We start from the raw sequence: 18,220 nt of genomic DNA on the forward strand, positions 1-18,220 counted from the left end.
AGGCTTCAACGGTCCTACAAGACAGACGCTGCCTCCTCCTTACGTCCTCCATATACGCAGGCCGCTCGCCATGCAGTAACCTGGCGTGACGTCATCACGCAGAGCGCGGGGCGGGGCTTCTATCCCGGAAGTTAGGCTGCTGACTGGACTGGACGCAGTAAGTGCCTGCATGCCTGCCTATGATGTCATGTGACTCCCTGCTGGGCTGGGATTTGTAGTCCTCCCGCAGGTTTAGGGCTCGTTCACATCAGTAGTTTTGTTTTTCGCTCTGCTGTTCCATCAGAGGAGACGCGGAACAGATATGCCGGTTCTGCGTTACTCCCCGCTGGTCCCGGGGGGCTCTGAGCGTCTGTTCTGGCCTTCCGGCGCCTTTCGGGCTTTTTTTTTTGTAATTGACAAAATAGCGCAAACTGCGGCACCTTTTTTTTCGCTAAGGGCTTCTTCAGAGCAGTGATTAACCCTCGCCAGGCCGGAGTCACACGGGCGGCGCCGTATCGGGCCCAGCGTGCCGTTTTTTCATGGCGATGTGTTTTTGATTAAAAATCTCCTAGTTTCTGTGAAATTGCGTTCTTGAGGCACGTGAGCGTGTTTACCGCAGACTCCATGCGGGCGCCGTGCGCGGTTTATCCAAGTGCTTCTAGGAAATGGCGAACGCCTGAAGTGGAGCGGACGCCATTTTTATTTTTTTCTCAAAAAAGTCACTGATGCGGATAAATCCATTCAGCTGAACAGACGTCACGCCAGAGTCCGCAAGAAGTCAACGTGGCTGCCGAATGTGCGCAAAATACGCTGAACGGAGATGCGGGAAACACTGCGGAATTACGCAGAAAAAAATGGCATCTGGAACTCGTTAGACTAATTAGCCGCTCAGTCGGTGCAGTTTTTTGCCGTGTGCGAATGAAGATGCCTTACGGGGGAGGAGGAAGTAGAGTATAACACGTAAGTGTGCGCTAAAAGCCGTAGTTCATTCCGCAATACGCTCGCGCCCGTATGGGGGGGGGGGTGCCCGTGTGAACCTGCTGAGTACACGGTGTGCCGGGCGGGCATCACCTCCACTGATGAGGAAGGAGCGCGGATACAGAGCCTAAACATGGCCGCCTGTAAACGGGATCGGGGAAGGTTCAGACTAAGCTGTATTAACCCCTGAGTAACGGGTGGCTCCCGCCGTCCTGCCACTGTGACATAAACAGGAAGCTTTCTCTTTGTTTCCCTTTCGTTTGGGTTCTGTGTTTTGCAGGAATAAATGGCGCGGCGGGCGGAGTCCTGCAGCTAGAAAACCAAACGGACGCGAACTCAAAGCCTTGCGTTCCGTTTTTTTTGATAACTTATTGAAATCGATGGGCAAAACCGGAAATCGTTAATTCTTTTTGTCCGCTTCAAAAACGGAACAGAAGTCCAGAAAACCGTAAGAGAGAATAAACGCCATCTGAACGAGGTCATAGCGGGAAACGAGCGCCGCAGTCTGCACTGTTTGTTTATTAGAAAAAGGAAAGTAAACGGAATGTTTTCCGGCTGCTTCCAATAATTTAGTTTTCTGTTTAAAAAAAAAAATAGAACCGATATTTCTGCGGACGGCGCCGAACAGCGAACAGAAGCGCTGAAGGCTTTACGTTTGTGTTCCAATTTTTTCTTTTAATCCTTCAAAATGGGGTGAGTGCGACGCGTCTTATCAGAGTCCGTGGGGAACAGTCGCGATCCTCTTAGAGCGCTTTATGGAAGGAGAATTTGATTTGTTTACCAAGGAGAAGACGATCCCAGATCTCGTGTAGAAGCCCAGGGCCCTCAGGAGAAACACAAATCACACCAGCCTGTGCGGTGTCAGATGATTACTAATGTATTCAAAGATGCATGTGGTTTATATACCATAAGTGACATCACAGGAAAAGTACATACCTCTAAGATTAATAATAATTAGAGATGAGCGAGCGTACTCGGATAAGCACTACTCGCTCGAGTAATTTGCTTTATCCGAGTATCGCTGTGCTCGTCCCAGAAGATTCGGGTGCCGGCACGGAGCGGGGAGCTGCAGGGGAGAGCGGGGAGGAACGGAGGTAAGATCTTTCTCTCCCTCTCTCCCCTGCTCCCCGCTGCGACTCACCTGTCAGCCGCAGCGGCACCCGAATCTTCAGACCCGAGCACAGCGATACTCGGATAAAGCACATTACTCGAGCGAGTAGTGCTTTTCCGAGTACGCTCGCTCATCTCTAGTGATAATACATGATGGGGTACAACTAAAATGATTAACATGAGTTACACCTTTTTAGGTATAACTACAACATGCAAAGAAACCGTTATGATTTCATTAGAAAAAAATGGGAGGGGGGGTCTGGGGGACTATCTTATCCCTGTCTTATACACTCACTAGTATATAGAAATAGTTATACTTAAAGGGGTTGTCCCGCGCCGAAACGTTTTTTGGTTTTTTTTCAATAGCCCCCCGTTCAGCGTGAGACAAACCCGATGCAGGTGTTAAAAAAAAAAAACGGATAGTACTTACCCGAATCCCCGCGCTCCGGTGACTTCTTACTTACCTTGCGAAGATGGCCTCCGGGATCTTCACCCTCGGTGGACCGCGGGTCTTCTCCCATGGTGCACCGTGGGCTCTGTGCGGTCCATTGCCGATTCCAGCCTCCTGATTGGCTGGAATCGGCACACGTGACGGGGTGGAGCTACGAGGAGCCGCTCTCCGGCACGAGCGGCCCCATTCAGAAGGGAGAAGACCGGACTGCGCAAGCGCGTCTAATCGGGAGATTAGACGCTGAAAATTAGACGGCACCATGGAGACGGGGACGCCAGCAACGGAGCAGGTAAGTGAATAACTTCTGTATGGCTCATAATTAATGCACAATGTACATTACAAAGTGCATTAATATGGCCCTACAGAAGTGTATAACCCCACTTTGTTTCGCGGGACAACCCCTTTAACCCCTTCACTACTTATACTAGCATCATGCTATATATTTCTAGTCTACAATCCAATAGCACAAACAATGACCTGATACATTCATCTACAATTTTCTTAACACTTTATACGGGCAAAATTCAGATTTTATTGGGATTCTGCAGCAGTATTTACCACGTTTTGGCTTTTTTTCTTCAGCATATATACTGAAAAAGTGTTACAGAGGAGCAAATACGGCGGGCATTGCTCACAGCGCTGCCGGCATGGAGGTGGAGCGTCTATGGCTAATTCTTGTTCCGTCGCTGCATGCGTTTACGTGGCACAATTTGAGCTCAGATTCCCGCCGGAGCTTGAATAACTCTGGATGATAATCGTCCCGTGTAAATGTGCCATGAGGGCGCGCTCACACGGCGGATTACATGTGTATCACGCAATGCTAAAAGCCCATTGATTTCTATTGGGACTCTCGCATCTGAGTTTTATTTTTTCACCCACTTATTACATGTGAGAAAAACACAGCGAATCCTATTTTGGTGCTTATTACACGCCTGTGTGGGCGATGGGGATTTAACACACGCATGTATGTAAGTTTTTGTTGTGTACTGCATAGCATACACACGGGAAGCATGCGCATGGATAACGGGGTTCAAGGTTTTCTGCAGTAACTCTCCTAGAGGCAAGGGAGGCTTATCTAATCTGTATGGCCAGTTTGGGAGTCCCTCTATGCAGGTCTGAAGGCCCTTTTACATGTAACGATTATCACTCAAAATTCATTCAACTTGCTGAAAGTGAGCGATAATCGTTACATGTAAAGGTGAGCAGTCGTGCGCAATTCGTTCAGTTGTCGCTAAGAGCTGGTTTTTAGCCCGCATAAAAACCATCCATTGTGTTTGCTTAGCATACCTAACTAGTCCACTGCTTACTCTGCTGGGAGAAGAACAATGCGGATGATTAAAGCCATTAACTGTACGTGTCATTTTATTAAAAAATGGCGGCAGTTTGTTCAGTCGTGCGGTTATTTACTTCGTAAATGCTTATGAGAGAGAGAACTATGCTCTATCCTCGGAGGGGGATCCTGGCAGGAGATATTTAACAATCTTACTGTTTCCCAAACTAACAACATTAAAGAGACCTCATACAAAGTGCCCACCAGCCTCCGGAGCGGCGCTCTAAAATCACCCCCTGCTACCCAAATACCTGCTTTCACAACCCTGTGGACATTGGTACTCTATCTCATATATTCTGGTTCTGTCCGATTCCCCAGGCACATTGGTAAAGAGCTGAAAGACTCTTTAACTCCAAACTCTGAACCCGGGTCCAATGCTCCCCCTCATCTGCGCTCTTTAATGTATCTATACCAGGGCTCCCTGCAAACTCTGAACCTGGGTCCAATGCTCCCCCTCATCTGCGCTCTTTAATGCATCTATACCAGGGCTCCCTCCAAACTCTGAACCCGGGTCCAATGCTCCCCCTCATCTGCGCTCTTTAATGCATCCATACCAGGGCTCCCTAAAAGGCTTCGCCAGGTGTTGGCGCCTATACTATCTGCTGTGAAATGGACCATTGTAGTTGGCTGGACCCCCCCCCCCTCCATCTTTTTCCCCAAGACCCTTGCCAAAAACGAGGAAATAGTGTTTTGAGAGACCAGTAGTACTGAAAGCAAACTCCCCAGATTCCAGGCTGCAAGGTATTCTAAGTAACCTAACCGTTCCTCTTAGGCGTGCCCCGGTGTTACGGCTCACACACAATGCCGGAGCCGCTAATGTATCGTCACAACTAATTACTGTTCACTTTCAAATAGTTTGGACCAGAATCTAACTAATCCGCAGCAGGATTTCATGTCTTTTCCAACTCCTGGGACTTGATCCCTTGATTACCTGTCACGTTATAATGCAGCGACTGCGCGGCCATTCGCTCCCGGGATCGGTCAGCTGTATTGTTCTATCTCTGACCCATAGAATAAAGTTAGAGCGTCATCACACCGCACCCTGGAGGCCTTAAATACAAAAACTCCTTAAAAACGGCACAATCGCATCTTTATTTCTATTTAACGCCACATTATGTGGTGCCATTAGGGGCTCATGCCCACGAGCCTCGCCGGATACGCTCGCGGATTTAGGGCTCATGCCCATGAGCGTCGCCGGATACGCTCGCGGATTTACGCCGCGTTTAAAAACAAAAAGTGCCTGCTGGTGATCACGGAATTCCACGGTCTCCATTAATGCTTTATTAATGATAGATCTCTCGCGACGTAAATCCGCGGCAAATAGAACGTACCGCCATTTATTTCCCGCTGCGGAAATCCATGGTAGAATTTTGCATGTGAGCATTGGCAGGCAGAAAGCTATTAGGTGGTCCGAAACCCATCCGTGGGCATTCAGACTAAAAAAAAATATATTCAACTCCTCCTGTATAAGCAATGCCTCGTGGCGATCTGACTGCGGGAAAAATATATATAATTTTTTTTTTTTTATAAGCAGGGATTAAAAAAATAAAAAATCTCCGGTCAAGTCGGGATTCAGAGGAAGCGGTCCGCTCCTCCCGCCTGGTGAGCCTCAACCTACAGATTGTGTCAGCAAGACGTTTGATGTATTGATGAGCTGCGGCATTGGTTTCCCACAGTCTGCTGATGGCGGCCATGTTGTTTATTTATTAGACTACCCCTTTAAGAGAAATTTTACTAAAATGTAAAAAAAAAATGTGTGTATGTATGTGTATATATATATGTATATATGTATGTATGTGTGTATGTATGTATATGTGTATATATATATAAAATATCCCTGAGGCTGAGAAGACATAACTGGATTTTATATGTTTGGGATTCCACCTTCTTTGATCCCATTTAGGCTTTTGTTTGCCTTTCCCAGATGACGATCCACAATCTGTACATATTTGACCGGAACGGGACCTGTCTTCACTACAGCGAGTGGAACCGCCGGAAGCAGGCCGGGATCTCGAAGGATGAGGTGATGTCACTCGAGGAGTAGTCACAAACTGCTCACATCCCTATCTTGCCCCCAGTTCCCTCTCTGTCTCAGTACTTCTCTAACATCGCTCTTCCTTCTTGTCCCTTCTCCTTCCCAGGAATACAAGCTGATGTACGGGATGCTCTTCTCCATCCGCTCCTTCGTCAGCAAGATGAGCCCTGTGGACATGTATCCTTACCTGGAGACCCTGAGAGCTAGAATAAGCACCCCCGCTCCCTCACCTGGCTGCCTGTCACACTCTGGATGTCTCCTCTGTATATTGCAGTCACTTCCCTGCAGTGCGGCCTCCTGTCAGAAGAGAAAATGCAAACTCACTTATTACAGCTGCTCTCCATCCAACGCTGCAACCTCGGTGCCCGCCTCACGAAACCCAGAAGAGGCGCAGAGTGGTCCCGTGCCGCTCACTGTGCATGTGATCACTCAGCTAGTCACAGGCTTCAGCAACCATAACAGAATCACTGCTGAAGCCTGGGACTGCCTGAGCGCTCACATGCACAGTGACTGGCACTTCACCGGGCGCTGCTTCTTTCTGGCTCCGTGCGGCGGGCACCAAGATTGCAGAGCTGGACCTGGAGCTGCCAGAATAAGTCAGTATGGGTTCTTTCTTCACACGATTTTAAACCCATACAATTTTTTTCTTAATGTTTCAGAAAAACCCCTTTAACACGCACCATCTTGGTGTGAGATTTTACCTCTTCACTTTCTCTGTGCTCTGCTTACTCTCCCATAATGCATCTGCCCATTATATGACCAACTAGAGCCAGTGCCATCTCTGCAACACTGCCGTTACCTTTTGTATGCTAGTGTACATATAACTAAATAAGCTACAGCTCATAAGTATAGAGTCAGGAGGATGAGCTGTGATCTCCTCTATTATACCTGTCTGACAGGAGCTGTGTGTGTGTGTCTGTGTCCCCCTCTGCAGAGCATGTGTGATGAGCTCCATCGCAGGGATCATGCTGACTGGAAAATTACTGATATGAGAATACTCAAAGCCAGGTAAATCTGAGCTGGTCAGAATTGGTATTCCATGACCCATCTGAGCAGAAAGAGGCTGGAAGTTTCAGATAGAAAGAACTAACTAAGGTAACAGTGGCCCATTTATATGTACTGGGGGGGCTAAGGGAATGACCAACTAAGGTAACAGTAGCCCACTTATATGTACTGGGGGAATAAGGGAATGACTAAGGTAACAGTGGCCCACTTATATGTACTGGGGGAATAAGGGAATGACTAAGGTAACAGTGGCCCATTTATATGTACTGGGGGGCTAAGGGAATGACTAAGGTAACAGTGGCCCATTTATATGTACTGGGGTACGGAGGCTAAGGGAATGACTAACTAAGGTAACAGTGGCCCATTTATATGTACTGGGGGGGCTAATTACATAATGAATGAGCAAAGTTTCACCAGGGTGTCCCTTTAACCCCTTGACCTTAAAGGACGTACTTGTCTGTCCTCCAGCGTCGGGGCTTGGTATGGATTGGAAGCTGATTCCGCTCCCTACACGGCAGGTATCGTCTGTCTCCTAACTGTTCAAATGTGGCTGTCGATTCTGACAGCAGGATTTAAATGGCACTATCGGGGTTCAAGGGTCCTAAATAGAGATGAGTGAGCATACTTGATAAGGCAAACTACTCGAGCGAGTAGTGCCTTATTCGAGTACCTGCCCGCTCGTCTGTAAAGATTCGGGTGCCGGCGCGGTTTACAGGTGAGTTGCGGCAGTGAGCAGGAAGGAGCGAGAGGGAGAGAGAGATCTCCCCGCCCCCTGCCGGCACCCGAATCTTTGGAGACGAGCGGGCAGGTACTCGAATAAGGCACTACTCGCTCGAGTAGTTTGCCTTATCGAGTACGCTCGCTCATCTCTAGTCCTAAACATTCCCCCCCTACGATGAGATTGCAAGGTGCTGCTTGGTTGTCATGGCAGCCCAGGTCCTTCTAAAGTCTCCGCAGATCTGCCATGGGATAGGCCTGTGGCCCATTCTAATAGAATGCCGATAAAAATATTACATACTGCTAAACTGAAGTATTGCAGTATATGTTATAAGTGATCAAACGATTGCAAGTTCAAGTACCCTATGGGGATGTTAAAATAGTAAAAAAATGAAACAATAAGTAGAAAAAGCACAATCCTGGTTATTCTGTATTTTTTTTTCCTGCTGATGTTCACCATGCAGGATACAATAATGCGTTATTTTGATACATCAGACATTTATAGGCGTGGCAATGCCAAATGCTTTGGTTTTGTTTTGATCTTTTCTTTTTTTTAATTAAAGTACCTTTTATTTTTTTACAATACAAAAACTTAGTTTTTTTTGGTCACACCGTCTCCCAGAAAAACGTATAAAAGGCGATCAAAAAGTCTCATGTATGCCATAATGGTTCCAATAGAAACCACAGGTCGTCCTACAAAAAATGGGCTCCTGCACAGCCCACCAGCAGCATCAAAAAAAAGTTATAGTGGTCACAAGAGGGCGACAGAGAGCTTTTTTTTTTTTTAAAGATAATTTATTTTTTAAAAGTAGTACATCAAGGAAAACAAAATACATTTGGCTCCGTCGTAATCGTACCGCCCCACAGAATAAAGTGATCAGGTCATTTTTGCCGCAGTATGTTGGAAAACGAGTAGTACCCCCCCTACCCTCCATAGGTAGGGAAACTGCAGGGGTTTTTTTCATTTCACTCCACTATAATATAATATTTGGTACATTAAATAGTATTATTGAAAAATACAACTTGTACCACAAAAAACAAGCCTCAGACAGCGACGGCCACGGAAAAGTAAGACTTATAATTCCTTGAAAGTGAGGAGGAAAAAGTTTTTGAAAAAGTGCCGCGTCCTTAAGGGCTAAAAGACTATTTCAGCCCATAGATATCAGCTACGCAGCTGTTTGGTCCAAGGAAAGGTAACACGAAGCCTCCTGGGTGGTGAATGGCCACTTTTGCCTTCCAGAGGAAGTCGGTTGCTTTCTCTAGCTGGCCCTACGTAGAAGTATTTGCCTGCATGCGGCCGATCAGATGGGTGCCAACGTGCCAGACTGTGCTGGAACAGTAGTGGGCATGCTTGCACAAAGTAGCAAATGATCAGCTGCATTCCTCTCACCGTGGCATACACTTATATCTTCACCGGCAGTGGCTGACAGATCACATATATGGTAGACCATGTCAGTTATTGTTCCGGTATCACTTCCACATGATGGTCGGCCAGAATAGTCACAATTGGCCATTTCTGCTAACCTTAATCTGGTGTGTATGGGTGGCGGTACCCTATCAGCTGGTGAGTGCTTTATCACCCCAGAACCCTTGCTTGGTGAAAGAGTTTGTCCAAGATTCAAACATGATCAAAAATACAACAATGGAAGAAATGTTTGCTTATGTGATGGCCAACGTGATAACTAGCAAAGGTGTAAAATGACAACATTGTGCTGATGAAGCGCTCTGCAGTGCTGGCCACTAGGGGTCTCCCTTCCTTCAAATGTACTGTCTACTGCCTGTTGTTAAAGGGAACTTGTCACTTCAGCACCATAAACTATGTTATGTTAGGCCAGTCCGTGCTCAGTGTGAAAATCTGTCTTTTTTGCTGTGTACACGCACTCCCATAGACTTCTAATATAATATAATATAACTTCTGAAAAGGGTCAGATTTTCAGATTGCACATGGACTTCACCAGTGGGAGCAGATGAGTATAAAAAGTTCATTGCCCTGGTCCCCGTCACCTCCCTGAACAGCACTGTAACTTCACTCATGGTGCTGTTCCAAGATAACAGGTTCACTTTAAGTGATGCCAATGTCTAGTAACAAGAACAATAAGTGAAGCAGGGGGATAACTCTGGAGGGTGGAAGAGGGAGACAGAAGCAGAGACAAGCACTGCCTGCGGTTAATAGTGGTTGTTTACAGTGCTGTGCCTACTAACATAACATTTTCCCTGCTCAATACTTCTCTAGTGTCATACATAATGATATGTGTTGGTTGTGTTATACACAGTTACAGAGCAGAATCTGCGGTTTTCTGAATGCAAAAATATATAACTTATTCCAGCTGTCCAGCATGGACAAAAGTAAGATTATGATACCGCCCCTATGTACAAAATATAACTACTATAATACCGCCCCCTATGTACAAAATATAACTACTATAATACTGCTTCTATGTACAAGAATATAACTACTATAATACTGCCCAATATGTACAAGAATATAACTACTATAATACTGCCCCCTATGTACAAGAATAAAACTACTATAATACCGCCCCCTATGTACAATAGTATAGCAACTATAATACTGCCTCTTATGTACAAGAATATAACTACTATAATACTGCTCCCTATGTACAAAATATAACTACTATAATACTGCCCCCTATGTATAAGAATGTAACTACTATAATACTGCGCACTATGTACAAGAATATAACTACTATAATACTGCCCCCTATGTACAAGAATATAACTACTATAATACTGCCCCCCTATGTACAAGAATATAAATACTATAATACTGCCCTCTATGTACAAGAATATAACTACTATAATACTGCCCCCTATGTGCAAGAATATAACTACTATAATACTACCCCCCTATGTACAAGAATATAACTACTATAATACTGCCCCCTATGTACAAGAATATAACTACTATAATACTGCCTGCTGTGTACAAGAATATAACTACTATAATACTGCCCCCTATGTACAAGAATATAACTACTATAATACTGCGCACTATGTACAAGAATATAACTACTATAATACTGCGCACTATGTACAAGAATATAACTACTATAATACTGCTCCCTATGTACAAGAATATAACTACTATAATACTGCCCCCCTATGTACAAGAATATAAATACTATAATACTGCCCTCTATGTACAAGAATATAACTACTATAATACTACCCCCCTATGTACAAGAATATAACTACTATAATACTGCCCCCTATGTACAAGAATATAACTACTATAATACTGCCCCTATGTACAAAATATAACTACTATAATACTGCCCCATATACAAAATATAACTACTATAATACTGCCCCTATGTACAAAATATAACTACTATAATACTGCCTCCTATGTACAAGAATATGACTACTATATTACTGCCCCCTATGTACAAGAATAAAACTACTATAATACTGCCCCCTATGTACAAGAATATAACTACTATAATACTGCTTGTACATAGGAGGCAGTATTATAGTAGTTATATTCTTGTACATAGGAGGCAGTATTATAGTAGTTATATTCTTGTACATAGGGGGTAGTATTATAGTAGTTATATTCTTGTACATAGGAGCAGTATTATAGTAGCTATATTCTTGTACATAGGAGCAGTATTATAGCAGTTATATTCTGGTACATAGGAGGCGGTATTATAGTAGTTATATTCTTGTACATAGGAGCAGTATTATAGTAGTTATATTCTTGTACATAGGAGGCAGTATTATAGTAATTATATTATTGTACATAGGGGCAGTATTATAGCAGTTATATTCTTGTACATAGGAGCAGTATTATAGTAGTTATATTCTTGTACATAGGGGGCAGTATTATAGTAGTTATATTCTTGTACATAGGGGGCAGTATTATAGTAGTTATATTCTTGTACATAGGGAGCAGTATTATAGTAGTTATATTCTTGTACATAGGGGGCAGTATTATAGTAGTTATATTCTTGTACATAGGGGGCAGTATTATAGTAGTTATATTCTTGTACATAGGGGGCAGTATTATAGTAGTTATATTCTTGTACATAGAGGGCAGTATTATAGTAGTTATATTCTTGTACATAGGAGGCAGTATTATAGTAGTTATATTCTTGTACATAGGGGGCAGTATTATAGTAGTTATATTCTTGTACATAGGGGGCAGTATTATAGTAGTTATATTCTTGTACATAGGGGGCAGTATTATAGTAGTTATATTCTTGTACATAGGGGGCAGTATTATAGTAGTTATATTCTTGTACATAGGGGGCGGTATTATAGTTGCTATATTATTGCACATAGGGGGCGGTATTATAGTAGTTATATTTTGTACATAGGAGGCAGTATTATAGCAGTTATATTCTTGTATATAGGGGGCAATATTATAGTAGTTATATTCTTGTACATAGGGGTAAGTATTATAGTAGTTATATTCTTGTACATAGGGGGCAGTATTATAGTAGTTATATTCTTGTACATAGGGGGCAGTATTATAGTAGTTATATTCTTGTACATAGGGGGCAGTATTATAGTAGTTATATTCTTGTATATAGGGGGGCAGTATTATAGTAGTTATATTCTTGTTCATAGGAGGCAGTATTATAGTAGTTATATTCCTGTACATTAGAGGCAGTATTATAGTAGTTATATTCTTGTACATAGGGGGCAGTATTATAGTAGTTATATTCTTGTACATAGGGGGCAGTATTATAGTAGTTATATTCTTGTACATAGGGGGCAATATTATAGTAGTTATATTCTTGTACATAGGGGCAGTATTATAGCTGCTATATTATTGTACATAGGGGGCAGTATTATAGTAGTTATATTCTTGGACATAGGAGCAGTATTATAGTAGTTATATTCTTGTACATAGGGGGCAATATTATAGTAGCTATATTCTTGTACATAGGGGTAGTATTATAGTAGTTATATTCTTGTACATAGGGAGCAGTATTATAGTAGTTATATTCTTGTACATAGGGGGCAGTATTATAGTAGTTATAATCTTGTACATAGGGGGCAGTATTATAGTAGTTATATTCTTGTACATAGGGGGCAGTATTATAGTAGTTATATTTTTGTACATAGGGGGCAGTATTATAGTTGTTATATACTTGTACATAGGCAGTATTATAGTAGTTACATTCTTGTACATAGGGGGCAGTAGAATAGTAGTTATATTCTTGTACATAGGAGCAGTATTATAGTAGTTATATTCTTGTACATAGGAGCAGTATTATAGTAGTTATATTCTTGTACATAGGAGGCAGTATTATAGTAGTTATATTCTTGTACGTAGGAGGCAGTATTATAGTAGTTAAATTCTTGTACATAGGGGAAAGTATTATGTTAGGTATATTCTTGTAAATAGGAGCAGTATGATAGCAGTTATATTCTTGTACATGGGGGCAGTATTATTGTATATTCTTGTACATAGGGGCAGTATTATAGTAGTTATATTCTTGTACATAGGGGCAGTATTATAGTAGTTATATTCTTGTACATAGGAGCAGTATTATAGTAGTTATATTCTTGTACATAGGAGCAGTATTATAGTAGTTATATTCTTGTACATAGGGGGCAGTATTATAGTAGTTATATTCTTGTACATGGGGGCAGTATTATAGTAGTTATATTCTTGTACATGGGGGCAGTATTATAGTAGTTATATTCTTGTACATAGGGGGGTAGTATTATACTAGTTATATTCTTGTACATAGGAGGCAGTATTATAGTAGTTATATTTTTGTACATAGGGGCAATATTATAGTAGTTATAGTTTTGTACATAGGGTGCAGTATTATAGTAGTTATATTCTTGTACATAGGAGGCAGTATTATAGTGGTTATATTCTTGTACATAGGAGGCAGTATTATACTAGTTATATTCTTGTACATAGGGGGCAGTATTATAGTAGTTATAGTCTTGTACATAGGGTGCAGTATTATAGTAGTTATATTTTTGTACATAGACGGCAGTATTATAGTAGTCCATTAGTGTCAAAACCGGGCTTGGGGGTAAATCTCTTGTCCTTTCTGTAGACACCTATTGGAATACTTTTACCCAAAACTGGTGAGTAACTTTACATAAGTAGTTAGAAAAATAAGAAACTTTGTAATATATCATCTTACAGAAACATGCTCTTACTCCACTTATCTGGCGCCACCTTCCTTTGTAAATTGTGAGACTATTGACTCTGAATTCACTGATAAAATCTGTATCTCAAAGAGTTTCACTTAGAGATCAGATTACATGTTACCCACAGAAGTCTATGGAGAGGGGAAGGGGGAGGAGCAGGTAAGAAAAAGAGTTTAAAAACGCGGAGAAAGAGGCACATATATTAGAAAGATACTTATTTGCTTGTACTATTGATGTATTCAAAGTTCTTTAAAATTTGACAAGCCACTTGAAGGGAACCTGTTATCTTTTTTTTCAGGATTATAAAGCGTCGGCAGCATGATATAAACCACATAGAAATCATTCGATATCTGTGTGTGTTATGGCTTATTATGTCTTCATTCCTTGTGAAATAAAGTTAAACATTCCAGTGATATATGCCGATAGGATCCTAACAATCCGGTGGGTATGAACAATTCCTGCTGCACAGACTGCCATCTACTCCTGGCCCTCCGCCGCTTTTTTGATGGTATCTCGTACGCCATCCACAATCCCTTCTAAATCTCACGGATGCGCTATGCACCTAGGGAGCGGCGCATGCACAGTTTGCTTAGCCTTATGGTTGTCGGACTCTTAAGACTGTCCTGCGCATGTGCCCGTCTGGCTTCCAATAGATGGGCTTCTTCAGTCGGCAGTGCCTCAGCAGAATTCCTGTGTGGCTAAACTATGCAAACGCCTATCTCTGGGTGGGCAAGATCCAGACAGAATTGTGGATGATTCAGGAGACGTCATCTGTGTCAATCACGAGCAGGGGATCAGGATTACAGGGCATACTCGGGCAGCAGGAACAGTCCGGCCACACCCACTATAATCATTTTGCGGCCACACCCACTGGACTCTTAGGATCCTGTTTTGAAGATGACATTTAAAGTTTATTTCACCAGGCATGAAGTGGTTTATTCATGATCGATCGTGTGCTGCCATTGGTTTATATTGATGAAAACCGATGACAAGTTCCCTTTAAGCAGCAGCTGTAGGAGAGTCGGCCCACTGAAGCGTAATGTTCTTTAACCAGCCTCTTAAAGGAAGGACGGCTTCCTTTCCTTCCAAACTAGCAAGTATAAGCTTCACTACTACGAGACTCCGAGTGGTCTGAAGATGGTGATGAACACAGACCTAAGCGTGGGGAGCACACGGGACGTCCTTCATCAGATCTACAGCACGGTGAGAGACTATGGGCCTTGTAAGGGCAATTGGGGCATGAAAGGGAAGCGGAGCTCAGGAGGTAGAATGTACTTTCAGTGGATCGTTAGGATGAAATGACTCCAAGAAGACTGGAGATCTTTATACTTGTGTTTGTTGAGGAGTGAAGGTCCCACGGGTGTTCAGTCACCATTTCTGTAGAATATATTAGATAATACACTGTTTAAAACATTTCAGGAACAGTTGAGTGATGAAGTATATGTTGTGTATAACCCCAAATCACTTATACTCCATGGATATAAATCCAGTCAGGAAGCAGAAGTGATTATGAATCCTTTTTCCCTACTTTGGTGCAAATGAAAATAACAACAAGAGCACCGGAGAGGAACGGCAAGACGCCCTCAAAAAGGGACTGAAGACAGTTCTTCTCCTTCCTGTCTGATACTTCTCTAGTTCTGCTGTCCTCCTCACTACTGGTACATGAGGCGCACCTGCAGCCCAATCAGGGTGTACAGGTAGTCCTGCTGCTCTGGGATGGGGCATCCATAAGTGTCGTCACAAGAAGGTTCGCTGTGTCTTCCTGCACGGTCTCAAGAGCATTGAACGGATACCAGCATGCAAATCACTACACGAGGAGAGCTGGAGGACCAGGCCGGAGCCCGACACAATGACCTCCAGAGCCTACTGACCAAACTATGATACACCGTCTCCACGGGGGCCCGAGGTCCTGTACTAGGAGCTATGCTCACAGCCAAACATCGTCTAGCTCCTTCGGCATTCACCAGAGATCAACAGTATTGGTAGGTCCGCCATTGGTGCCCCATTTTCTTCACAAGTGAAAGCAAGTTCACATTGAGCACATATGTTTTGCTCATCGAGATCCAATCCGTCCTTTAAGTGCTCCTTTAATATTCATTGAGTAGTTTATATTTGTATTCTTGAGCTTGTCCTATTCAAGATTGAGAAGATCGCTGTAGTACCGATTAGGAAGCATAGGTCGCCCATTACAATCAGTGACCTATGATTACAGTGGGGATTGGTGTTTTCCCAGAGCCAAGACCACACTTCATGGGAATGCTGGATGCATTCTATAACGGAAACCTTGACTGTAACGGCGTCCATCCAGCCCTCTGCCTATGCTGCGCAAAATAGCGCAGCATGCTTTTAGATACGGACATTCGTCACCCCATTCCTCTGCCGTTCCAATGATGTCCTTCTGTCCTCCCCTCCGGGATCAGTTTACTTTAGCTGTAGAGGTGATCTTCTGTATTGACGCATGGCCGCTGCAGGCAGTCAGTGGGCTTAATGGTCTTGAGACCTATGCCACTGAGGCCAGTGAATACCTGCAGCCAATACGCATGTGTATACGGACATCGCCTCTGCTGCCAAACTAAACGGAGCCTGGTTGGGGTTCAGCGTAGTGCGTATAGGTTAGGCCCCTTCACACGAGCAGATGCTGACAGACTTCACTCGTTCAGATCATTTATACACGCAGATCATTTTATTTTCGTTCGCCCGATTGTTCAGCCAATCCCTACCAGCGAGTGGTCGCTGTTTGCCCATAACAAGCAAGTAAGGTTTTGGGTTTTTTTCCTCCGTAAATTGTACAATAAGCAGAAGAATTATAGTTTTTTGTTCAGTCTTTGGCCGTGGTTTTTTGTTGAAATTCGCATGATCCAACTTTTTTTTTGAATAATCGTTCTGTGTAAAAGTGCCTTAAGTTTTATATTTAAAGAGATTGTAAACTATTGTTAGCCTGGCCGCAGGATAACGTTGCCTGTAATACCAAGGCAGACCACTGGGGAGAGAATGGGACTGGAGAGCACCACCCCAGAGAATAGCTGATCAGAGGGGGTCCTGGGCTGTGAACCGCTGCCGATCTTCTGTTGATGGCCTATCTTGGGGATAGGCTATGAATAGTTTACAACTAGACAACCCCTTTAAAACATTGCCTGCAAGCTATACAACTCGGAAAACAGCATATGAGGCCCTAGCAGACCACCCTGTTTATGTCGTATCCTCAAACAAATCTGTAGATGATATTGCCATGATGTATTTCCTCCTAATCTACAATGTCCCATTTTTATCTGCAGATTTACGTAGAATATGTGGTGAAAAATGCCCTCTGTTCCCTCAATGAGCCTATTCAAAGTGAACTTTTCAAAAGCAAACTGGACAGCTATATCCGGAGTCTGCCCTACTTCTCTGCCCGGGCTGGCTAAACCCAATCTAAAGGACTCGCGCCAACCTTGAGCGCCTAGCCAGAAGATGATACCTTGGAGGCTCTGGGGTATCCAAACTCAACACTAGGAGACTTCCCATCACTAACGGAGAAATTGCTGTATAATGTCTGAACCCCATGGACTCTCCTTGCTCACACAAATGGCTTAAAACACATGCATGTTACACGAGGCTTGTGAACAATTGTTAATCGTTGTACATCTAGTATGAAGAGTCTTCAGCTAATACCACAGTTACTGATAGAAGAGGTTCCAATGATTCCGAACCAACACAGGAGCAGCGGCTGGTTGGTTTCATCTGATATGGACTCTATTAAGTGTTAATGCTCGTCTACCTGTGATTGGTTTCTGCTGTATACTGGGGGAACGGGGTGTAATGTTATTGTCTATTAAACTACTTCAGTTACTAGAACATGTGTCATACTATGGGTGGAAAATACAGCAAAACGTATAATAGGGAACAAATCAGTCTGCCCCTCCTCCTGCAAGGTGATATATACAGAAGGGAGCTATGAGTCTGCTCCTCCTCCCGCCAGGTGATATATACAGAGGGGGCTATGAGTCTGCTCCTCCTCCTGCAGGGTGATATATATACAGAAGGGAGCTATGAGTCTGCTCCTCCTCCTGCAGGGTGATATATACAGAAGGGAGCTATGAGCCTGCTCCTCCTCCTGCAGGGTGATATATATACAGAAGGGGGCTATGAGTCGGCTCCCCCTCCTGCAGGGTGATATATACAGAAGGGAGCTATGAGTCTGCTCCTCCTCCTGCAGGGTGATATATACAGAAGGGAGCTATGAGTCTGCTCCTCCTCCTGCAGGGTGATATATACAGAAGGGAGCTATGAGTCTGCTCCTCCTCCTGCAGGGTGATATATACAGAAGGGGCCTATGAGTCTGCTCCTCTTGCAGGGTGATATATACAGAAGGGAGCTATGAGTCTGCTCCTCCTCCTCCAGGGTGATATATATACAGAAGGGAGCTATGAGTCTGCCCCTCCCCCTGCAGGGTGATATATACAAAAGGGGGCTATTAGTCTGCTCCTCCTCC

The 18,220-nt window shown here is 43.5% G+C and overlaps 1 protein-coding gene across 3 annotated transcripts; it reads left to right on the forward strand.

Annotated features, from left to right (window-relative positions):
* The first annotated feature begins 82 nt into the window (after nucleotides 1–82).
* Nucleotides 83–17,583, forward strand: TRAPPC1 (trafficking protein particle complex subunit 1). 3 transcript variants are annotated; one of them, XM_066593810.1, is made up of 5 exons: nucleotides 83–157; nucleotides 5,773–5,871; nucleotides 5,990–6,060; nucleotides 14,814–14,952; nucleotides 17,025–17,583. In XM_066593810.1, exons 2-5 carry the CDS (start codon nucleotides 5,773–5,775, stop codon nucleotides 17,151–17,153), a joined length of 438 nt encoding a protein of 145 aa, XP_066449907.1. In that variant the 5' UTR covers nucleotides 83–157; the 3' UTR covers nucleotides 17,154–17,583. The 3 variants fall into 3 exon arrangements, with proteins under 3 accessions (XP_066449907.1, XP_066449908.1, XP_066449909.1); XM_066593811.1 differs by having other exon boundaries at nucleotides 124–157; nucleotides 5,752–5,871; XM_066593812.1 differs by lacking the exon at nucleotides 83–157 and adding an exon at nucleotides 830–939.
* The last annotated feature ends 637 nt before the right edge of the window (nucleotides 17,584–18,220 follow it).

The sequence above is a fragment of the Eleutherodactylus coqui genome, chromosome 2, assembly GCF_035609145.1.
Source record: "Eleutherodactylus coqui strain aEleCoq1 chromosome 2, aEleCoq1.hap1, whole genome shotgun sequence".
NCBI lineage: Eukaryota > Metazoa > Chordata > Amphibia > Anura > Eleutherodactylidae > Eleutherodactylus > Eleutherodactylus coqui.

What these genes read in the sequence shown, in the direction of transcription:
- TRAPPC1 (XM_066593810.1), top strand. Translation starts at nt 5,773, where the DNA reads ATGACGATCCACAATCTGTACATATTTGACCGGAACGGGACCTGTCTT. An exon ending in CCGGGATCTCGAAGGATGAG is followed by an intron (nt 5,872 to 5,989) that starts GTGATGTCACTC and finishes TCTCCTTCCCAG; the next exon opens with GAATACAAGCTGATGTACGG. An exon ending in TTCATCAGATCTACAGCACG is followed by an intron (nt 14,953 to 17,024) that starts GTGAGAGACTAT and finishes TTTTATCTGCAG; the next exon opens with ATTTACGTAGAATATGTGGT.